Source organism: Sorex araneus, chromosome 1, assembly GCF_027595985.1.
Source record: "Sorex araneus isolate mSorAra2 chromosome 1, mSorAra2.pri, whole genome shotgun sequence".
Lineage (NCBI taxonomy): Eukaryota > Metazoa > Chordata > Mammalia > Eulipotyphla > Soricidae > Sorex > Sorex araneus.
The window spans coordinates 301,644,612-301,668,252 of NC_073302.1; the positions used below are offsets into that span (position 1 = coordinate 301,644,612).

Below are 23,641 nucleotides of genomic sequence, written 5' to 3' on the forward strand. Positions count from 1 at the left end.
CCCCGTTTCGCTATTTAATACCCAACCCATGGTCTCTCTTCCTGGGAGTTGTGGCCTGGTTCCTCACCCTACTTTGGGATGACTTCTTGGGATTTCCTGAGGCGAACATGTCTGGTGACCAATTACAAATCGTCCTCGCTACTGTAAATTCAACATCCAAATGGGAACGTAAAACGGGCAGCATGTCGGTCCCAACGGCATTCCTCTGGGACCCTCACCATGTAACCTCACCCAGGGAGCCCTGGGTGGTTGGGTTTGACAATTCAAGGATCAGAGCAAGGTCTTGGGGAGTGGGTGAGTGTCCTGTATCCAGGAGGAGGCTGGGCAAACCCAGCTGCCATTTGATCCATTGCCCACCCCCTCCCGTTTCCAGGGAAATGAATGAATGGGGCAGGTGACCGAGCAGAGTTCCCACTGGCTATGGAGCGAGGAATCCCCCCATGGTCCCTGTTGGGGGCTCAGCGCCAGTGACCAGCAGCTGGACACCAGCAAAGGAAGGGGCACTTCCAACCTCCTCTCTGTCCCAGGGCACTGGGGATTGCCAAGGGTGTTGGCGTTTTCAATGTCTCTGCAACCCCTGAGCTGGGGCGCTGGAAGGGAATAATGATTCCCAGAGAGGGGAAGGAAGATGCAGAGATGTCATCGACTTGTCCAGAGGAGGAGAGCCGGGGAGGGTGGACCAGCATGTGGGGCCTTGGGCGTCTGGGCCGTGGGTTCTGTCCATTCTCTGCTTGCAACGAGACCTCAGCAGCCAGCCAATCAAGAGTTTCGGGCCCGCCCCGGTGGAGAGCCAGCCTATCAGAAAAGAGTGCCCTTTGATTGCCCCAAGAACTCTCACTTCATTCTTTCTTAAAAGGAATCCTGAGAACACCTCAGGAAACCGGCCTTGCACCACTGCCTTGGCCATGCCATCCTCCGACAGTTGTGCTGGTGGGGTCACTGTCTTCTTGGGCACCAGAGCACAGAGACCAAGGCTGGTGATGCACCCCCAAGACACACAACTGAGGGCTGTCACGTTAAAGTCCCGTCTTAAGGCTCTAAACCCAGAATTGTGTCCTTCACTCAGCCTGTCTCAGTCATCTCTTTGAGAGATCATTTCATTGTTCCTACTTAATAAGTCACAGGTGTTTGTTTTTAAGACAAGAGTTAAAGTGATAGAGGAGCAAATAAAAAGACTAGGGGGCTACAGAGCTGGCACAGCGGGGAGGGCACTTGCCTTTCACGTGACCGACAGGGATTCAAGCCCAGGAATCCCGTATGGTCCCCCCAGCACCACCAGGAGTGATCCCTGAGTGCAGAACCAGAACTAAGCCCTGAGCATCACTGTGCGTAGTCCAAAAACAAACACACAAGCAAAAGTACTAGGCAAATCTTAACTGATGAAGAACAGATTCTGCTCAGGACCGGCTCTGATTTATGATCTAAAGTTTCTTTTCCTTGGAACTTTCGCTCCTTCTGCCCTGCCCTCCACCCCTGAGGCTCCACTTCTGCTGCAGGGCATCAGAAGTAGCCACTGGAACTGGCAGACCATGCAACATATACAATAGTTTCTTTTTTTCTTTTCTTTCTTTTTTTTTTTTTTTTTGCTTTTTGGGTCACACCCGGCAATGCACAGGGGTTACTCCTGGATCATGCATTCAGGAATTACTCCTGGCGGTGTTCGGAGGACTGTAAGGGATGTTGGGAATAGAACCCAGGTCGGCTGCGTGCAAGGCAAAGGCCCTACCCGCTGTGCTATCACTCCAGTCCCAAATAAATAAATAAAAACAAAAAATGATGATGCCCAGAGCAACAAGTGCAGGAATTGCTACATCAACCCCAAATAAGGGGAAAAGTATTCGCAAATATGTGTGTCTGAAGGCGTCAGAGCCAGGATTTATAAAGAACTACAAATCATGAGCAGAAAAGAGCCTGATTTTCAAAGTGACACAGGAACTGTCCCCAAAGAAGACATACAAATTAAATAGGAACTCCACATGACGAGTCACCAGGGAAACACAGAGCTATGCCACAAAGACATCGCATCACACCTGCTATCAATGACCAGAACCAACAAGACCAAAATAGTCTTCTGACTTCATTGTATATGATGTCTTCCAGTTCCAGCCAAGATCCTTGGCCCTGACAGGAGTTATCTACGAGCACAGATCCATGAGTAACCCAGAGAAGTAGCAAAGAGGTTAAGGCACTTGTCTTGTATACAGTTGGCCATGGATCCACTCCTGGCACTGCTTTGGGTCCCCTGAGCACCACGCCAGGAGTAAATCCTGAGCAGTGCTGGGTGTGACATAAAACCAAACAGAAACGTGAAGGCCAGGGGCCAGAGCTGCAGTTGTGGACTCGCTTTGCGTGCTCGAGTCTCCATGCCAGGTCCCCGGCTGAGCAGAACCCCCGACTCTGCCTGTGTATCCGGGGAGTCCGAGGGAAGTGGGGGAGGGGTGGTTCTCTTCACCAGTGGGCGAGGCAGGCTGAGTGTGAGCCTTTACACTATAGGCACAGGTGACGTGGCTGGGCTAGGCGCCCCAAAGGAGCGTCGTGTCCCTGCCAAGTCTACCACAGCCCAAAACAAAGCAATTCTGGCTTGTCCCCAGGGGGCAAGGACTATTTTTAAATATTTCCATTTCACAAAGCTAGGCCACACAGGAGGGGCCGGAGAGAGAGTACAGTGGGTACGGCGCTGGCCTTGCACACCATAGATCTGGGTTTGGTCCCCAGCACCCCATCGCTTCCCCCGAGCTCCCCCAGGAGTGATCCCTGAGCACAGAGCCAAGAATAAACCCTGAGTACCGCTGAGTGGGGCCCCCCGAGACAAGTGAGCAAAACAAAACCTAACAAACCTAAACAGAAAGTCATGAAGAAAAATGATAAAGAATAGATTTTGTCAGACTGGACCACAAATGAAGACAGTGCAAGTTCCCAAGAGGAGTTGGATCCACAGACGAAAAACAGAGCACGGGGGGTGGGGGGTGGGGGTTCTTGGGACGGGGTGGGGTGGGTTGGTGTTTAATAAGCAGCAATTCCAGTTTTGCAAGAGCAAAAGTCCCAGGGATGCTGGCGGCGCGGGTTGCGTAACCTGGGGTGAGTCCGCCTCTGAACCGCTGTCCTGGTTGTTTTGGCGTTTTCTGTTTTGTTTCATGGCCACACCCTGCTGTGCTTTGGGACCCACTCGTGGCTCTGTGTTCCCGGGACCCTGTGATTCCAGGAGGACACCTGGACCCCCAACCCCTCAGCCTCTTGACCTGCTCTCCTGGTCCCTGACCCATACAGTTACAAAGAATTCTGACGGGGGCCAGAGAGAGAGAGAGAGAGAGAGAGAGAGAGAGAGAGAGAGAGAGAGAGAGAGAGAGAGAGAGAGAGAGAGAGCACTGCAGGCTTGCCCTGCACACAGCTGACTCCTGGCACCCCATGTGGTTCCCTGAGCCCCGCCAGGAGTGATCCCTGAACACAGAGCCAGGAGTAAGCCAGGTGCAGGCCCACCCCGCCCCAAACAAACAAAAATAGTGGTGATGGGCAATTGTTTGTTATTTCAGTATGGCTAACACTCTTTCTAATTACAAAGAAGCTGTGAATTAAAGATAGGTGTGAACAGTTCTGTTTGGGAAACGAGGTTGCAGATAAGAACGGTGGCCCAGTTCACCCCATTCCGGGAGGGAACCCAGACCCCCTCTGCCCCCTCCCACTGTCCAGCCTTCTCTGCACCTCCCCTCCCTCCAGCTGCTGTTTGGTTCCCATCCGGGGCCGCCGCCTGCTGGTTCCTGATGCTGAGAGCAGACCAAGCAGACAAACATGCAGACGGATCCTTTCCCAGTGCTCCGGAAAAGCAGAATCGGGGTGAAGGCTTGCGGGTCATCCAAGGAAGGCAGCTCCTCAACTCAGCAGGGCCGCTGGGCTGCGGGTCCGAGGGCAGATGTGAGGCTGTCAGCTCTGCTCTCGCCGTGGGTTTCACGGGCAGGAAGCAGCACGACCCCATGTTGGGGGTGCCAGGCCCTCCTCCCTTCCCCTGCAAGGAACACCAGTGACGACTGGGACCAAGGGCTCCTTTGAGGTGAGATGGACCCTCACAGGGTCTCGCCACCCCACAGTTCTGTTTGTTAATGTCACTTCTCTGCAACCAGCACCACGAGCCCAGGCCTCCCTCCTGATGTGTGTAGCTGTTACCTTTTTTTTTTTTTTTTTTTGCTCAGGGGTTTCTCCTGGCTCTGTGCTCAGAAATAAACCCTGGCAGTGCTCAGCGAGCCATATGGAATACCAAGGATCGAATCCAGGCTGGCTTCCTACAAGGCAAGCGCCCCACCTGCTGTACTGTCACTCCGGTCCCAGCTGTGGCCTTTTACAGGATTCCATTCTTAATAGCACCAGGCTTAAGGCGCCTGCCCCGCATGCGGCCAACCCTGGCTCTGTTCCCAGCACCCCCAGGTGCCCTAAGTGCCACTGAGAGTGACCCTGAGGGCAGAGCCTGGGGTATGAGCAGTGAGGGGACACCTCCCCTGGAAATTACATTCCTGGGAATGCTGGTGACTTGATGGGCGACTGGAAGGGGAGTGCCAATGCCTCTCCCGGGTGGCTGGCCCCGGAGCAGGGGTTCAGTTATGTCTCTGTAAAGCCAGATGGCAGTAAGCGTCACCTGTGGGTTTGTGATCAGGGTAAATGGGCTAAAGTATAAAAAACATCTGGCACTACCAGGCCGACTCCACAGACGCCCTAAAGTGCTTTTCCTCTGCCCCTGCCTGCTTCTGTCTGTGATGAGTGTTGTTGGGACTCTTGGCCCATTATTTCTCTCTCCCACTGCTAGGACCCACCTCTGGAGCTATATAGGAGGCAGGTGGCCCCCAAATTCCACCTTTGCTGACTGCTGCAGGCTGACCATGCTCAGGCACCAGCCGCCAGCCCCGAGGACTGAGTTTGAATTTCTAGCCCTCTGGAACCCAGTGTGTTCATGAACGTGACCTTCAGAGCGAAGGTCGAGGGTTACAGGGTGTGCTAACCCCAGGCTACCCCCAGCACCACCCCCACCTCAATGCATCTGAAGAAAGGGAGATCCTTGGGGGAATGCAGTTGGTCAGGCATGGCTGAAAGTTCTGGGGCTCAGGTCCACCTGCTGGGGATCACACACGCACACACACACACATTCAGGTACATGCACTGCACGCACACACACACTTGCACACATGCACTTGGATGCACACACTTGAAAGCATGCACACTTGCACACACGAACATTTGCATGCACGCACACTTGCACGCACACTTGCACGCATGCGCACTTGCATGCACTTGCACGCACTTGCATGCACTTGCATGCACTTGCACGCATGCATACTTGCACGCATGCACACCTGCACACACAAACATTTGCATGCATGCACACTTTCGAGCATGCGCACTTGCACGCACTTGCATGCGTGTACACTTGCACACACGCACACTTGCACACACCCACATACTCAGTAGCTATCGCGTTTCACTCCTGCATCCTGCGCCCTCCTTCACGGGCTGGCGCTGTGAGGGCAGGCTTCATGGTGGGACTGCATTGACAGTGCCTGTGGGAAGTGGTTCCCACACTCACTCCTCTGACAGCCCCCCCAGCGTGGATCTTCTGTCTTTGGGCAGTGGACGTGACTACAGGAAAAAGACGTACAATTCCTCTAAGCAGAGAAACTGAACGATGCCATTCCTATCGATAACCTCACAAGACTGGGTTCCTTGCGTGCTCGTTGGGTCCCCGCCCTCGGAGCTTTCCCCACACCCTGAAGCCTTGGAGCTGGACCTTTGCTTCCCAGGGGCCAGGCAGGCTTGGGGACCCGGGAGGAGTCGGGCACGCCTGTAATGCTGAGATTGGCCACCAGAGGGGGCTGCGTTCCAGTCCCCAGGGGAGCCTCCTGCAATTGCTCCCAGAACTTTATAAAGAGGGGCGGTGCAGAACGCAGTCGCCACCTCGCAGAGCTGCCTGCGCAAAACATCTCTGGGCGCTGCACGGAGAGGGGACGCCGGGGTCACCGCCTTCTCCTCGCTCGGCCCCCACTAGCCAGTGGCGCCTCCTGACCTGGTCCTGCTGCAGAAGTCCCCGGGCGCCCCGGCAGCCTCTGTTTATGCCGCCCTCTGGGTCTGGCTGCCGGCGACTCAGTGCAGTGCCACCGGCCAACTCTTGGGCCACCGCGGCGAATGCCAGGAACTGAGGGGCACGGCCCTCAGGTGAGTCTTGGCGTACCTTTGTCCCAGCACCTGCGACCGACATCAGCCAGAGACTGGGACGTGCCAGGTGGAGTGAGCACTGCACTTGGCATCCTCGGTCTGTGCTGTGGTGGGAGGGAAGGTTCCAGCAATCAGCCTGGGGGTGGGAGGGTGCCGTGTCTCAGTGGCACTGCTGCCCGGTGAGTGCTCCAGCTCCAGAACCTTCTGGGAGCAGAGTGCTGGCGACAGGTCCTCGAACGTGTGTGCACGCATGTGCATGCGTGTGCACGTGTGCCCGGCGGTGGGACCGGCTGAGGGAGAGCTTATGGATAAGGCATCGGCACATCTAGGATTCAGGTGGCAAAGAGGCTTTAAGGGGACCGTGGGCTTCCTGGAGAGAGAGAGGTTGTGTTCTGGGCTATGTTCCTGACTGTCGGTGGCTTTGGAACAAAGCAAGGCAGCATCGAGTTGGCCGCTGGAGGTGCGTGTCCCGCCCTAGTGCTCCATCGTCCTCCAGTTGCCCACAGAGAGTGTCAGAGGGTCCGGCTGTAGATCTGGCTCTGGTTTGCACTCAGGATTTTTTTCTTGCAAAGGGACCCCAAGCTATGGGCTCAGTCTGGCCAGGTGGCGAGAGGGCACCCTAGGAGCAGAGCTGCCTCCCCCACCTGGCTGCCCGCGGGGCCATAGGACAAGGGGGAGGGGCTCTCCCCAGACTCACCCACCCACCCTGAGCAGCCTTGTTTGAAAGCCCAAGGTTTCTCATGGTGTGCAGTGGTGCCCCCAGCTCAGAGATGATGCCCGCTGAGCTGGGGGAGGGACCCCAGCCCTCTGCCTCCTGCCCCCCTGGCTGAGCCCGCCAGCTCCAGAGCTATGGCACAGGTCCCATCCCGCCCAGATCCCAGTCTGCCCTGGTCCCGGGGGCCTGGGCGGCTAACCCAGAGACTGGCACTCTCCAGCACAGAGCAGCCTCGGGGCGCAGCCTGGCCCAGGGCGAGGGGTGCAGGTGAGGGGTCCTGTGGGGGGGCACCCAGCGCTCTCTGATGCCCACCAGCCCCGCCCGTTGAGGCACGGCACGGCTTACTTTGAGATGGGACACGGACGCCTCCCGTGCCCCTCTCCACACTCCGGGGGGACCTGGGTGCCACACACTCAAGGGGTCACTCTGTTTGCTGCTGCTGGTGATGCCGAGGAGCACAGACGGCCCCGAGCCTCCATCCCAGACCCACATTCCCAGGCCCCACCTCCGGGGCACCCCCACCTCGGTTTTCTCCTCCCCAAGAAAAATCAGCCCCAATAAATCTGAGGTGGACAGAGACTTCTTGGGTTTCACTCTCAAGGAGCAGACACGTGAGCTGTTGGTGGCGCCTCCCCCAGCTCCCCAAACTCACATCTGGCTGCCCCCACCCCCTCCCCCTGGCGCCTGCTCCACCAGCTGAGGGGTGGGCCGGTCGCCCTGTAGCAGGAGCCAGATAACAGTGGGGGAGGCGGGAGGGGCGAGGGGCTTGAGGGTGGGGTGTGCCTGACCACCCCCACCTCCCAGCACACCCCGGCAGGCTCTGGCCTCCTCCACTGACCCTCCCAAACTCCAGGGCCCATGCCAGCGGGCGGGTCCCTGCTCCGAGCTGGAGAAATGACGAGGGTCCCCTGCAGCTCAGCCTCGGATCCAGGGACCCCACCCAGGGGGCCCCGATGGGGTGGAGGACTTAGGTGGAGACCAGAAAACTGGACACCACGGCAGGGCCGCCAGGAAGCTGGGTGGGGGTGGTCTTGGCACGGGGAACGCTGGGGGCAGGGAAGAGAGAGGCTGTAGGCTGGGGCCCCCCACCCCAAGGCTGCACGAAGGGTTTCCAGGCGCTGGGAGCCTGTGCACTGTGCTCTCGAGTGTGTGTGTGCCTGTGTGCACACGCGTGCATATACATATGTGCACACGTGCCAGGTGTTCCTGAGCATGAGGAATGCGGCTTCTCACTCAAAGATGCCAAGGCAGGAGGACAGTTGTGCAGCAGAGGCCAGTGCTGCCTCGTGCCGGCCATGGGAGACGGGGCAGTGGGAGCGGCCGGCCCGCCGAGCCCTGGTCTCCGTCCCAGACGCCACCCTCCGCCCGCGCCCCCCTCCCCCCCACCCTGCCAGTTGTGGGCCCCGGCCAGGCTCTCCTGCCCTCAGGCCTGTGTCCAGGCCTGGCACCCATCTGTCTTCCCAGGGCTTTCAACTTCCCAAGAATATTTAGTTGCTGTTTTGCTTTGGTTTGGGGCCACACCCAGGGCACTCGGGGCACCGTGCAACCCTGGGAACCTGCCCTCTGAGCTGCCTCTCTGGCCCCAAGAAGCCACTGCTTAAGAGTGAACTGGGGGCCGGAGAGATTATTCGCTGGGAAGGGCCCTAGCTTTGAAAGCGGCCAAGCCCTGTTCCACCCCAGGGCCACATAGGGACCCCGGAGCCCGCCAGGAGTTAGCCCTGAGCACAGAGCCAGGAGTTAGCCCTGAACACCCCCAGGTGTGGACCTCCAAGTTTTTGTTGTTTGCTTTTTGGGTCACACCCGGCGATGCACAGGGGTTCCTCCTGGCTTTGCACTCAGGAATCACTCTAGGCAGTGCTTGGGGGACCATATGGGGTGCTGGGAATCGAACCCAGGTCAGCTGTGTGCAAGGCAAACGTCCTACCTGCTGTGATATGCTCCAGTCACCCCCCCCCAATATTTTTTTTTCTTTTTGGGTCACACCCAGCTATGCTCAGGGGTTACTCCTGGCTTTGCACTCAGGAATTGCTCCTGGCAGTGCTTGGGGGACCATATGGGATGCTGGGGATTGAACGCGGGTCGGCCTTGTGCAAGGCAAATGCCCTACCTGCTGTGCTATCGCTCGGGCCCCCCCCCAATATTTTTTTAAAAGAAGCTAAAGGAGCCCGTGCCCCACCATGCAGCGTCCTCAGCACCCACCTGGGAAAGAAGCCCCAAGGCCTGGGTGGGGGGTCCCGGGGTGCAGGGTGGGGGCAGGGCAGCTGTATGTGACGAGCTCTGAGCACCCCCTTCTCCTTGCAGACACGGCGGGGAACAGGCCATGTACCTGCACACAGTGAGCGACCGGGACTCGGGCTCCCTGCTCGAGGAGCCCTTCGATGGCAGGAGCCTATCCAAACTGAACCTGTGTGATGACGGTGAGTGCTGGCCCCTGTGCCCTCCCCCCCACACCTGGGCATGGCCATGTACCCTTGTGAGGTGAGCAGGACGTGGACCCATTGCTAGATGAGTAGGTAGAGGCCCAGCGGAGCAGGCCCAGGGCTCATGGGGGATTCGGGGTCTGAGTGCCAGTCTGCCCCTTGCGACCCCCCCCCGGAACCTCCGTGCCCCTCCAGCTCCAGACCTGGGGTCTGCAAAGGTGCCTGCACCCCGAAGTGGGGCCACCCCGCAGGGGGCTCCCCACCCCCCATCTTGGGCCCAAGGGGGCTGGCGCTGGAGTGTGGCGGGTGTCCACTGCAACCCCGGGCATCTGTCAGAGTGGCCACATAGCAAGACCCCCCATGTCTTTGGAGATGCCAGGTCGGAAGTCCTGGGGGAGAGGCGCGTTTGTCTGCCGAGACGTCCCTGTGGAGGTTGGCGTCCCCGAGCCCACGGAAGCCCACGGAAGCTCCCGCTCTGGCCCACAGGCGCCTGCAGTCCGTCCAGTGCCTCTCGGGCTGGTTCCTTCCATCTGGCACACGGCTCAGCCCTGCATTCCCACGGCCCGCCCCAGTGACATCACCAGACCAGCCCCACCTCGGGTGGGGGGGGCTCAGCCCCGCCCCAATTGGGTGCTTCAGATCCAGGGGGCAGAACCAGTGGGGCTGGGGGGGGGACAGAGAGCAGCTCCCGTGTCAGGCCGGAGCACCCAGGAAGGCTCCGGGTGCCTGCAGGGAGAGCATCGGGATTCTGCTCCCTGGGGCTGTCAGCTCCTACACAGCTGACGCCTCCTCCGGAATGAGGAACCCTCAGAGGGGGGCCCCGCCTAGACCAGGCAGCCCCTGAGCCTGCCATTGCTCCAGCCTGTCTGCTCGAGACCCCTTTCTCCTCACCCATGAGCTGATGGTTCCTGGGCATCTTCCACAAGCCTGGGTCCCCCTTCTTCCAGCTGGGGACTCCCTGGCATCTCCTGGGTCCTGCCAGTTCACCCTCACACCCTCTGACCCGTCTCCTGTCCCCCCACCCGCCAACCAGTCCCAACCCAGCCCTGAGCCCCCCTACAGCCCTGAGCACTGCCAGGTGTGACCCCAGAACCACAAAAACAAAACAACTCACCTCCTGTTCCCGTCTCCATCTGTCCTGGCCGAACCAGGGGACCAGTGAGGATAGAACTCTCTAGAACACTCTGGAATGCTCTGGAGCTCTCTAAAACCCTCTAGCTACTTCCTGCCAGTTATCAGATCCAGCTCCTCTCTAGACCAACACCAATGGCCTGTGGTCAGGGGTTTGCAGACAGGAACTCGGGGAGCTGATAGGAGCTAAGGAAAATGACAGTGCCCCCAGGAAAGTCATAAAGTGACAAGGTGGGCCTCAAAGTCCAGAAGAAACTGGCCCAGGGGGCTGGAGCATCAGCCCATGTGCCAGCATCTCAGGCTTCAAGCTGCGCACACACCCCCGCCCCCCCAGGCAGGGAATGATGGGCCCTGCTGTTCATGTGGCCAGGACCCAACTCACCTGGGCACACAACACCCTAGGGTCCCTGGGGCCCCAGAAAGAGCACAGTGGTGAGGCACTTGCCCTGCATGTGACCAACCCAGGTTTGATCCCTGACATCCCAGAGGGTCCGCTGAGCCCTGCCAAGAGTGACCCCTGAGTGCAGAGTCAGCCCTGAGCACTGCCAGGTGTGACCCCAGAATCACAAAAACAAAAACAAAATGAAAAAACAAAACATAGGGTCCCAACTCACCTCATGTTCCCCTCTCCACCTGTCCTGGCCGAGCCAGGGGACCAGTGAGGATAGAACTCTCTAGAACACTCTGGAATGCTCTGGAGCTCTCTAAAACCCTCTAACTACTTCCTGCCAGTCATCAGAGCTAGCTCCTCTCTAGACCAACACTATCATCTCTAGCCTGAATGGTGGGGGGGCGGTTCTCTGCAAGTCACAGCTTCATTTATTTCTTGGGGGGGGGGTGTTCAAGGGACTTGGAGGTCCCTCCCCGCCAGGCTGGCTGACAGTTTGATAGAAGGGCTCCAATATGCAGTGCTCACACACTGTGGCAGCCTCTGAACACAGTGAGGGCCCCCGCAGGCTCCGTCTGGCAGATCTGCTTCAGGTACCCTGGCTGGTGGCTAAAGCCTCAGAGGACAGCTGGCTGACCACCAAAGGAATGTTCTAGAGGGAGGGAGGGAGACAGACCCCGTCTGGTCTCACAGAGACACCCCGTCACCTCCAGGTGTTCTGCTGGTTGCACCAGTGATCCTGGCCCAACCCAGGAGACAAATCCGGGTGAATGTTCAACTGATGTCAGCATTTTGACCCCAGCGCCCCCGAGTCAAAGCCTCCACTATTCAAAGCATATTTAGCTTTTTTTAGAGCAATTTTAGATTTACAGCGAAAGTAAGAGCAAAGTACAGACATTTTCATTTTTTAAAAAATTGTTTTTAGGGGGGCTGGAGCAATAGCACAGCGGGTAGGGCGTTTGCCTTGCATGCGGCTGACCCGGGTTCGATTCCCAGCATCCCATATGGTCCCCTGAGTGCCGCCAGGAGTAACTCCTGAGTGCAAAGCCAGGAGCTAACCCCTGTGCATTGCCAGGTGTGAGCCAAAAAGCAAAAAAAAATTGTTTTTGGGGGTGCACCTGGCGGTTCTCGGGGCTCACCCTTGACTCTGCACTCAGCATCGCTCCCGGCAGGGCCAGGGGACCACAGATGGAGCCGGGGATGGAACCTGGTCGTCCGTGTGTAAGGCCAATGCCCTGCCTGCCATACTGTCGCTCCAGCTCCCATTTTTCATGTCCTTCCTGCGCCCCTCTCCCTCCCCCCATGCGTAGACTCCTCCTTTACCAACATTCATCACCAGATAGGACACTGGCCACATCGGCACCATTGTCACCCGAGTTCATAGCTGGGGAGTCCGTGGGCCTGAGTTTGGTCTCCGGGCTTTGGTTTTTGTTCGGGGGCCACACCCAGCGATAGTCAGGGCTTACTCTAGGCTCTGGGCTCTGGGCTTGATGAAGGGTGTCGCTGCGTGGAACCACCGTCATGGTGCCACCAAGACCTCCCGTTCTCGTGCCTCCTGTGTGTGCAGAAGCCCTGGGCCCACCTGGTCTCATAGCTGCGCCTCTCCCATGACCGTCTGTGGTTCCAGCCCGGTCCTTCACTTCCAAACATGCTTTTGAGGTTTCTCCACGAACCTCCATGGCTCAGAAACTCACTCCTTTTACCTCTCCGGTTTTTATTTTTTAAGGCAAAAGGTGAGCGTACTTTTGCCCTGGCCTTGTTTTTACTTAATTTTTTCTTTTTTTTTGATCTTCGATGACTCAGCTGCTCTCAGTTCAGTGCTCAAAGGTCACTTCTGACGGTGCTTAGGGGACCACGCAGTGCGGGGAATCGAACATGGTTTCCCTCATGCAAAGCCTGTGCTTCAAGCCCTTTGGTTTTGCTTCCTGGCCTCTGGTACCCTCTCAGGCCTCCATGTAGTTGCAATAACTTGACTCCCACTGACATACCACAGCCACATTGGTTCTGGAGAGACCGTCCAGGGGTTAAGGTGCTTGTCTTGAATGTGGCCGCCTCCAGTTCGATCCCTGGCACCACTGCACAGAGCCAAGAGCCATCTCTGGACACTGCTGGCTTTGTCCTCCAACCCCAAATAATAAAAATTGAAAAATTTAAATCGAGGCTGGAGAAATAGTACCCGAGGTAAGGCACTCACCTTGCATGTGGCTTCCGCAGACACAATCCTGGTTAAAATATCTGGTCACCTGGTCACATACGGTCGCCTGAGCACCACCAGGGGTCACTCCTGAGCATGGAGCCAGGAATAGCTCCTGAGCGCCACACGCGGACTGTTCAGATGCCCCCTTCCCTCTGAAAAATAGGAATGTCCCAAGAAGCCCACGTGTTTGGGGGCCAACGGATTCCTAGTGTGTGGGAGGGATGGAAAACTGTGGCCAGCAGTGATTTGGGGCGAGTTTGAGAACAATGTGGTCTGTGCTGGCCTTGGTGGGAAACGGGGCCAACTTCTAAAGCTGCTTACATTGAAGAGTTGATGCGGATGGTAATTGAATTTGTACTTCCTGACCACTCGTCCCCAACTGTCCCAAGGTTTCATGGAAATATTATGTAACCATCCTCCTTAGCCGGTTTAATGACCGCATTTTTTAATAAAATGGAGTAAATGAGTGGGAGAATGTTCCTGAATGGTCAAGAATTCCCAGGGCGCTGGTGACCAGTTGCCCCTCCCCAGAAAGACTCCCTGTCCCCCAAACCCGGAGTGACCTCTCGGTCGCCAACATGGCTCTGTCTTTCAAAAGCAGTTCTGAATCCTAATTATTCCTGGTGAGTTTATTCCCATAAGTTTGGGATCAGGCAGAGTTTGAGAAAATTCCTCAGCACATGTTTTCCTGCTGGGCTGGGGGCCGGGGTATGTAGGGATCTGGCGGGGAGGTGGGGGAGCCCCCACCCTGGCCTGCAGGTTGTCCCAGGGCAGACAAACCTGCTCAGTATTTCAGCCCTCTGTGTGCTTCTGGAAAGGGTCACATCAAACAGGCCCCCACAGGGACTGTGGGGTGCTGAGAGTCTGGGGTTCCATGTCGGCCAGAACTGGGTGAGCCTGGGATCACTGGACAGATGGAGAGGATGGAATTTAGATGTTTCCCTGTAAATCTGGACCCCTGGTGTCAGCAGAGCCAGCAAGTAAATGTGCAGTTGACACACCAGAGGGAGGTTCTTGGGGGTAGATTTCCTCTTGTTTGTTTACTTATGAGCCTTGAGAATCCAGAGCACTTTGTTGTGGTCACCCAACCTGAGGGACATCATTGCTTCAGACGTGGCTATGACTGAGCCTGTTCCTACACATCCTGCTGCTGGGGTGAAGTGGGGAGGGTCCCTGCCTGGCCCCCTCCTACTTCTACTCCTTCCTGGCCAGTGGGAGGTCGGGGAGGGGGGTGTCTCCTTTATGGATGCTGGCCAGAGCTGGGGAACTCCCGGGGGGCGTGGGGGGGCGGGGCAGAGCTGCAGGTATGCCTGGCTGGAGGACTGAGAAGGAGACCTTCCACAGGGGCTGCATGGACAGAGCCAGGCGCTGAGAAGTGTGTCCGGGATGTTAGTCAATTCATACAAGAGCTTCATAGCTCCGGGGTGCGTGAGATGCAACAATTTTCACACCCTTTCCTCTAAAGAAATAGCTTTTGATCATATTTAGCGAATTATTCATAACAAGCAATGTAAAATAAATTGTTTAGGGTCTACTTTGGGGGCAGGCTCGGGTGGGGGTTGGGAAAATTGGAAATCATGGTGGTGGGAAGGTGCAATGGTGGTGGGATTGGTGCTGGAATATTGTAATAAATCATCGTGAACAACTTTATAAAAAAAAATTTAAAGTGGGGGGGTTGTTGTGAGCAGCTCCCCGCAAACCCCGGAGTTCCAGAGCGGGGTCTCACGCCTCTCTCCCTCGCTTCCAGGAGGAGCGAGCCCAAAACGCCGGGCGGGCAGCGGCTGCTGCAGCCCGCTGGGCTCCCTGTCGGGCCTGCGGCACGCCGTGCTCGGCCTCTACCTGCTCGTCTTCCTGCTGCTTGTAGGCATCTTCATCCTGGCAGGTAAGAGCGCGCATCTTTCCCGCGGTCCCCAGGCCGGGAGGAGGCGGCCCCGCCCCCCGTCGCCATGGAGACCCAGAGGACGCGTCCGGGACTTCCGGTGGGCGGGGCTCCGGGCTGTCACGGTGCTGCCCGGGATGCTGCCCCTGTGCTGGCTGCAATGACACACGTGGCCTGGACTGGGATCTCGGGGTTCGGGCACTCCCAGACCCGGGCTGCTAGGAGACGCGGGGCTCGAGGCATGTGGCCTGCAGAGCGCTCGGGCCGCACATCGCGCTGCGCCCTCCTGGGGCCTGGCGGGAGGGAGGTGGGGTACTGCAGAGATGTGATGCTCTTCGCTTCGGGGCCAGGCATAGTCGTGGACCATTTGCTGCCCTTTCGCAACCACAGGGCCGGGGGTTTGCCCTGGTCCAGCCAGGCTTTTCAGCCCAGTTTCTGTTGGCAAGACACGCTGGAGACGGGCTGGGTCAGGGCGGATGGGTGGGGGAGCCTTCTCCTGCCAGGGAGAAGCAGAGCTTGTAGACTTTGTGAACTGGACTCTATGCAGGACAGGGGGTCCCCAGCTTACAGGAGCCAGGCAGCCCTCAAGTGCGGGCTGCTCAATGCTGTATCAGTAGAGGGGCGAGGGAGGAGGGCGCTGACAGAAAGAGCAGGACTCGAGGTTAACCTGCCATGCTTCCTCATCCTCGCCCTAAAAGTCCCAATTTCCAGAACCCAGTGGGGATGTGACTGAGGGTTTTTCCGCACCACTCTGGGCCAGGTTCTGTGCTTGAACTGGGGACCCAGTTAGATGGGGAGACTTCCAATAAACACCTCTCAGGGCCACTCCAGGGAGTCCCCAGAGATCCCAGTGCCCAGGCCAGATGTGGACTGGCGGACACTCTGGGTCAGCAGAGGTGGTGGCCAGGAGGTTACTGCAGCAGGGGCTCACCAGCGCAGTGCCAGGTCGGGGAGTTAAGGGGGGGGGGGGCTCCTGGTGCTGCCCCCCACTGGAATTGGGGTTAAGTGCAGGCAGAGGGCTCTGCACTGGGCTCCAAGGGGCAGCTGCCAGGACCTCCCTGGTTTCCACGTTGGTCACTGGGACCTGGGTGGAGCCCTCAAGCCGGCCCCGCCCTCTGGCTCCATTTCGTGGGGTTCGTCCACCAACCATTGGCCGGTGGGGGGGGCAGCCAGCAGCTGCAAGGAGAGAGACATGCAGGCTGGGGCGTGTTAGTCCACATGGGGAGGGTCCCTGGATGCGACCCCTGGAGGATGAGTCGGACATGATCTGGGTCTGCTCCGAGCAGGGAGAGATTGGGATCTGGCTTTTGTGGTTTTGGCAGCCTCGACCATAACAAATTTCCGGAATGTTTGGAAAGCGTTCCAGCCCCGCCAAGAGGCGGGGGCTTGGTTCTGGTGCTGAGGCCGATAGGTGACGGGCCTGCGATAGGGGGACACTCGTGTCTGACAGGGCTACTGACACTTCTCCCCGGAGGCAGCCTGGCCACCCCAGGGACAGATGCGTGTGGTGGGGGCTCCCAGGCAGCGTGAGCAAGGGTGACGGAAGGGACGAATGCCCAGGGAGAAAAGCGGAGCCTCGGTGCCCAGCCTGGGCCAGTCCTCTTGGCCCGCGCTGAGCAGAAGCACTTTGCTCCTGGCCCGGGGGCCAAAGGGACCGACCAGGGCATCCCGAGGCTCCATCAGAACAAGGGCGGAACCGTGTTCCCCAGCTCAGGAAAACTGTTGCTGTAACATGTATCTACTGCTGCACCCGGGGCCCTGGGTGCCGTGTGAAGGCCCCAAGACACGCATATGTGCTCCTCGACGCCCGGCTATCTCCGTCCCCCCAGTACCAGGCCACTCGTCCCATCCCCCACGTGCTGTCCAGAGTATGATTGATGTCCTGGTCCTGTCCCTTGCTGCCTGCCCCCTCCAGGGTACAGCGACCTGGTCCTGTCCCCATGCCCATCTCTGTCCAGTGCGTGTGTCCTGTTCTGGCACCTGCACTGGAGCCCTGGGCCCCGCGTCCCCTGGCCGGGCCTGCTCGCCGTGACTGTTCGCTGGGCCTCTCGAGGCCTGTGCCTCGCGGCTCCCCGTCCCCTCGGGGCCTCCAGCTGCCTGTGCGTGGGTGACACCCCACTGTCCTGCCGTCTGTCCTGGTGTAGGTGAAGGGCAGAGGGAGAGAGAGAGGACTGGCTGAAGGCTCGCCCCAATCTGCTCCTGCCTCCCACCTCCAGCCACCCATAGCTGGTTTGACCCGAGACCTTTACCTCAGTAAGATTTAAAGTGACCAAATAAATTAGCTGCTTTTCTGGGTGCCCCTCCCCGGGAATGATGCCCGGCCAGTCCACATGGGGAGGGTCTGCGTGGTGGGAATCCCCTCTGAACCCCGAGATTCCGGAAGATTCCTGTGCACAGAGGGAAGCGGGCGTGTTGGAGTCAAGTGGCTGGCGTAGCACAAGTGCCCTGGCCTGGCTCCTCCCCAGCTTTACCTGCAGGATCGTGTTGGCCCTGGGGGGCATCCCAACGGGCCCCCTCAGCAGAGTGTCTGTGGGCGGGTCTGAAGCGCCCCTTAGCCGAGGGCCCAGTGACTGGTCCATAAGCGTGAGGACTTGGTGCTGACCCCAGCCCAGCAGTTTCTGAGAAATGTGCATGCTCCACGGCCCCGTGCCAGCTGGGACGGCCCTGGGGTGGAGGTGGGGGTGGGGGGCAGAGGGGCCAGGCTGCCCTGTGGTGCTGCGGAGCAAACCTGGGTCACCGCCTGTGCTCCGTCTTCGGCCCCTCTCGGCTTCCCAGACAGACACAAGTGAGAGTTTCCTCTGTCTTCGAGTCCTTTGGCTGTCCCTGTCCTCCTGCACGCACAGCTGGGCGCCAGGCGCTCTCTGGCCCCTCTCTCGCTCCTCCACGAGCTGAAACCCCAGACTCAGCCAATCCCGCCCTTTCAGCTGTGGCCTGGAGACGTGTGTGTGTGTGTGTGTGTGTGTGTGTGCGCGCGTGTGTGCATGTGTGTGTGTACATGTGTGCATATGTGTGTGCAAGGGTATGTGCATGGGTGTGAATGCAGGTGCATATACTGGTGTGCATGTGCGTGCATATGTGTGCATGCATGTGCGCATGTGCTCGTCACCCCCCTGGGCCTGCTCACCCTCTGGCCCCCAGAACGCTCTGCCCGGGCCACACTGGGCCTAGCTCAGCTTTGTGCCCCCCGTTCCCGCTTTAACCTCCCCCCGACCCCGTTCAATCACCGAGACAGAAATGTCACACCTCGTTATGTATTTCCTGTCCCAAAGGTCTAGAACCTTTTAAAAAAAGTGTTATGTAGTGTTCACACTCTGTTTTTTTTCCGCAAAAATAAATAAACACAAAGGGCATAGAAACCCGTGGCGATTACACAGGCAAGGTGGGCATTTAGTGCCTTGCCCATGAGCTCCGTGACTGCCGGGCCAAACCCTCCACGCCATGGCGGGGCTCCCTACTGTCCTGCCCAGAAGGCCCCAGGAAACTCCAGCCTCAGAGGATAAATGGACTCAGACAACAGTATGGAGACAGGGGCGTGGCCAGTGTGGATGGAGACGCACCCCCTAAATCAGTGGAACCTGCTGATCAGTGACACAGAGCAGTACAGCGGGGTGGGGGTGGGGGTGGGGGGATATGGGCAGCAGGTCACCAGCACGGCTGGCCTCTGCCCTCCATGCTGACCCCCACATGCCGGGCTCCGTCTCCCCCACACCAGCCCCCTGCCCTTGCCCCCACACATGCACTGTTTCCCTCCCGCCTCCTTCCAGAGCTGCCTGCACAGGGCGGACTCCAGGACCCGCCCCTCGCGGCCCCCTGCCTGGGGTTTGCTCCCACGCACGGCTTGTCCATCACCCCCTGCAGCGTCACTGAGCTGGTCCCTGCCAAGTGCGGCCGCCTGTGGGACGCCTCTGGACCGGCCTCGGACATCTGTCCCCGCACCGCTTCCCAGCCTGTCATCAGCCCTCCGGGCCGGCCTCCTCACACGGCCCCGCGCCACGTGGCTGGGCCCCAGCCACAGATGACACCCTCCCCCGGCCTCCTGGGGAGTTCCGAGTCAGCCTCGCCTCGGGCCTCTGGCCCTCCCAGCCTCACCCAGGTTCCCCACAGGTCGATCTCCCGGCCTCAGTTTGTCCAGAGGGAAAGGAAGAGAATGGCAAGAGCCAGAGAAACAACACAGGGATTAAGGATTTAGACTGGCACCTGGCTGACGCTGCGTCCATTCCCAGAACCCCGCAGGCCCTGCCAACAGTGACCCCTGAGCACAGACCCGGCAGTGACCCCTGAGCATTGCAGAGTGGAACCAAAAAAAAAGTTAAAGAAAGAAAGACAAAGGGTGACATGAAGTTTAGCTTCTCTGTCAAGGCTTTAGCACAGTGGGTAAGGCGTTTGCCTTGCATTCGGCTGACCCGGGTTCGATTCCTCTGCCCTTCTTGGAGAGCCTGGCAAGCTACCCGTGGCATATTCAATATGCCCAAAACAGTAACAACAAGTCTCACAATGGAGACGTTACTGGTGCCCACTCGAGCAAATCAATGAGCAACAGGATGACAGTGATACAGTCAAGGCTTCACTGCCCTCTGACTTGGCTGGAAGCTTCCAGCCAAAAGTGGGGTCAGGGGTCAGGGAGGGGGGTGGCAGTTGGGGGGGGGACAGAGGCAATTGATATGTCACCTGCAGATGCAAAAATATATTCTCTGGGCCCACAAGGAAGTTGTTATAATGATTAGGTAGGACAGGGCAGAGTAAGGGGAGATGCCACCTGCTAGCCAAAGGGAAGTCAAGTGTGGCCACTGCCTGCTTTTGTCAATAAAGTTTTATTGACCCAGCCACACGCATTCTTCTATGTAATGACCAGATGTGCTTCCAGCTCACATTCGTTACTCGCTGGTCCTTTACCGGAAACATGGGTGGAGCCCCCTTCTAGACCCCCCTAGCTTACTCAGTAGCCCTTTATTCTCTCTTCTGGGTTGCGCTTCAGGGTCTCCAGAGAAATCTCACACCCATTATAAAGGTATCAGGAGGACATCGAATTCTCAGTAAAAATCCAAGGGATCCAGAAAACTGTTCCTAGGCCACAAATGAGGAAACTGAGGCTCAGAAAAGTGACCTGGCCCATGACCCCAGCAGGGGAGCGGAACTGGAATCTGGGATTCCTCACTCTCCTGGCTGGTTATGACCAGGTCCAGCTCCCACCCATCGTGGGGGTGACCCCCAAACAACAAACAACCAACAAAAGCCCCAAAGACTGCTCGGCCTCACATGCTCCCCGCTCCATGCAGGGCGCCCCTCCTCCTGGCTGCAGGGGCTTTGTACTCTCCTGCTTCTGACCTCTGTCTGCTGCGTGTCCCCAGGGGGTTGTCTCTAGCTGAAGGCTCTGAGTCTGGCCTGGGCCGCTGCCCAGGGAGGAACAAGCTCTTCCTGGCCTCTGGGGGCGTCTGCTGACGGTCTGCACCTCCCAGCCTGGCGCCAATGCCGCCTACCCTTGAAGCTTAGACCCAGAGCAGCAAACCAACCCTCACCACCCACCCGGCAGAGAGGAAAGAACCAGGAGGGGTTTGGGAACCCAGCAGACCTGAGCTCAAGGACCAGTTTGATCATTTATGAGCTGAGAAAATTATTGACACCTCTCTGAGCCACACTGAGATATATATGTGTGTGTGTATATATACACACACATATATGTACATGTATATATATGTATATATACATGTATATATACATATGTATATGTGTGCGTATATATACACATATATATCACAAATCATGAAATCCTGTTAATCACCGATTTCTCAGGCGGGCTCAGTAACATCTCATTTCGTCCTTTCCCTGAGATCTTAGAAGTCTATCTCGACTCGGCCCTCTTAACGATGTTGCACTGGGGGCTCTTCAGGGTCAGGGGAATGAGATCCAGCTTGTTACTGGATTTTGCATATGAATACACCATGGGAAGCTTGTAAGGCTGTCCCATGTGGGCTGGAAACTTTCAGAAGCTTGCCAGTTTCTCCCAGAGGGAGAAATAAGCTAAAGATAAGCTAATCCCATCAACGGCCAACATCGAGAGAGAGACTTAAAAGCAAGCTCTCAGAAGAGAGTGAGGCAGAGTCTCTTGCCCGCACGCCTGGCTGTCTTCCCCAGGGCCCCTCAGAGGGGATGGGCTCCAGCTTCCCTCCCCACCCCGAGCAGAGCTCCCGGTGGCCGAAGACCACTGGAACCTAGCTGCAGCCATGCTGGAGGCCCCTCTCCACATGTTCGGACAGGCCTCATGCATGAAGTTACTGGCAGAGGAACCCAGGTGTGTGTAATCCCATCAACGGCCAACATCCAGAGAGAGACACATATATATACACACACATGTATATATATATGTGTGTCTACACACACACACACACACACACACACACACACACACACACACACACACACATATAGTGAGGGGCACACTTGGTGGTACTCCAGGGGTTACTCCTAGGTCTGTGCTCAGGAATTACTTCGGTGGTGCTCGGGGACCATACGGGGTGCTGGAGATTGGAGATTGAAGACGGTTGAGCCACCGGGGCAAATGCCCTCCCCGCTGCATTATCCCCACCCACACGATGAGCCAGGAGAGGTGGGTCCAGCGGGCAGAGCCCTTGCATCTTTGCAGAAGAGCGCCCGTCTCAGGGGTGGGGAAGGTGTTGCCCGCAGCACTCATGCCCCGTGTTAGCCCGGCAGAGAGGCTGGACTGTCCTTGCCGTGAAGAGCAGGCCTGCCGCAGGCCCCCACACCTCCCCGGGGCTCAGGAGATGGTTCCTAGGGAGGAAAAGGGTGAGTCCAGCACAGGAAAAGGGGGGAGGCCCCGGGCACCACCCGAGGGGAGGGTAATGGGGGACTCCCAGGCTTGCCCAGGGAACTGGGCTGCATCCCACAGTTCTCACTCTGGCTATTTGGGTCTGAGGGTCTGTGCTGGTGCGGGCGCCCCACCCCCCAGCCCTGGGCCCTAACACTCTCCTGGCCCCTTTGAGGCGCTGTATGTCCTGTACCTGGAGACAGAGGCTGTTATACACCATTTCAGGGGGTAAAACGGGGCGGGGGGTAGGAAATAGTGCTGTGAGGAAAAGACTGGTCACATACACATGTGTGCCTGCGTACGTACACATGCCTATGTACATGCTAACATGCATGTGTGCTTATGTACATGACTGCCTTGTGTGCATACATGCATGCCTGTCTCTACATGCCCATCCATGTATGTGCATACGTTCATGGCTGCCCATGTATGTGCATACATGCATGCCAGTCTGTGTATGTTCATATGTTTATGGACATACACAGGGGTGTCCTGGCCCAGCCAGGACCTTGTCTGTGCCTGCTTCCATGCAGGCTGGAGTGACCCCGAAGCCGTGGGAGGGGCTTGGGCGCCAGCACCCATGGGGCGCTGAGTAGCTCACATTCCTCTCTCTGTTTCCTGCCGTGTTGCTGGTGTTTAACGAACCCTCCTTATGAAAAGCCTGGGAATGCAGGCCACGGTCCCCACGTGGTTGGACAGCTCCCCTCGGCCCTCTCCAAAGGGCAGGGGCTGGGCCAGGACCCCCCCAGAGGGACCAGTGAGGGTGGAGCAGGAGGAGGGTCTGCCAAGGTGGGAGGCCCTGGTCTCTGCGCAGGCCCTTGACTCCTGACCCTCCCGGAAAGTCCTGTCTTCCTGGGCCCCTGCCTCGGGCGTCCCAATGTCCCTGGGTCCCAGCCACCCTCTTCCAGATGCCCTCCTCCTTCCCCTTCCCTTCTCTCCCTCCTCCCTCCCTCCTCCCTTCTCCCTCCCTCCTCCTTCCCTCTTCTTTACTTCCCTCCCTCCTTCCCTCCTCCTTTCCCTTCTCCCTTCCTCTTCCTTTCTTTCCTCCTCCTCCCTTCCCTTTCTCTGATCTTCTTTCATCTTCCCTCCCTTCCTTCTTCCCTCTCCCTCTCTCTTCCCTCCTTCCCTCCCTCCCTCCTTTCCCTCCCTCCCTTCTTTCCCTCCCTCCCTCCCTCCCTCCCTCCCTCCTTCCTTCCTTCCTTCCTTCCTTCCTTCCTTCCTTCCTTCCTTCCTTCCTTCCTTCCTTCCTTCCTTCCTTCCTTCCTTCCTTCTTTCCTTCTCTCCTCCCCCTTCTCTCTATCTCTGCCTCCCTCCCTCAGTCCTCTCAGCGTGGTTGATCTATGATTGGCAGGTGGCTTCCATGTGCAATTGATGGGGTTCCTGGTGTCGTGCACTTTTGACCGGGAGAGGGGGGCTTCCCTGTCCAGCTGTGCATGGGCAAGCATTTCCTTGGCCCCTGTGCTGCCCTGTCCATGAGGAGCCCGTGGCTGGGGTGCCGTGACCCAGGTCTCTTACCAGGCATCCCCTTCCCAGTGACCCCACCCTTGTTCTGAGAACTCCATCCAGGCCCTTCTGCCGCCCCCGCCCTGGGCCCCACAGGCCAGTTCCTCACCCTCTTTTCAGGCCCCCACTCCTGCCGTGACGGAGACCTTGGAGCCGAGGTCCCCATGGCTGAGATCTGAGAATAACCCCTACGAGCACCCGAGGTTGGGGTGGCACCTTGGGGGGGTGTGGGCTTGCCCTTTGACCTTTGACCCTAAGTGCCCACCCCCCGTGTAGACATGAAGGTACTTGCAGCTTGGGGCCGTGCCAAGCAGACTGTCCCCACCCCGTGCCTGTCTGCACCCCCAGCCCGGTGCACCTCGGGCTCCTGCCCCGACTGGCCACAGACCAGAG

The 23,641-nt window shown here is 58.1% G+C and overlaps 1 protein-coding gene across 2 annotated transcripts in view; it reads left to right on the forward strand.

Moving 5' to 3' along the window:
• Positions 1–5,967: 5,967 nt before the first annotated feature.
• SCARA5 (scavenger receptor class A member 5) overlaps positions 5,968–23,641 on the forward strand; it is a 54,141-nt gene continuing 36,467 nt past the window's right edge. For both annotated transcript variants that reach the window (XM_055143901.1, XM_055143909.1), the window contains exons 1-3: positions 5,968–6,192; positions 9,209–9,324; positions 14,791–14,925. In XM_055143901.1, coding sequence (XP_054999876.1) covers positions 9,228–9,324; positions 14,791–14,925 — 232 coding nt within the window. In that variant the 5' untranslated portion in view covers positions 5,968–6,192; positions 9,209–9,227. The remainder of the gene's footprint in view (positions 6,193–9,208; positions 9,325–14,790; positions 14,926–23,641) is intronic.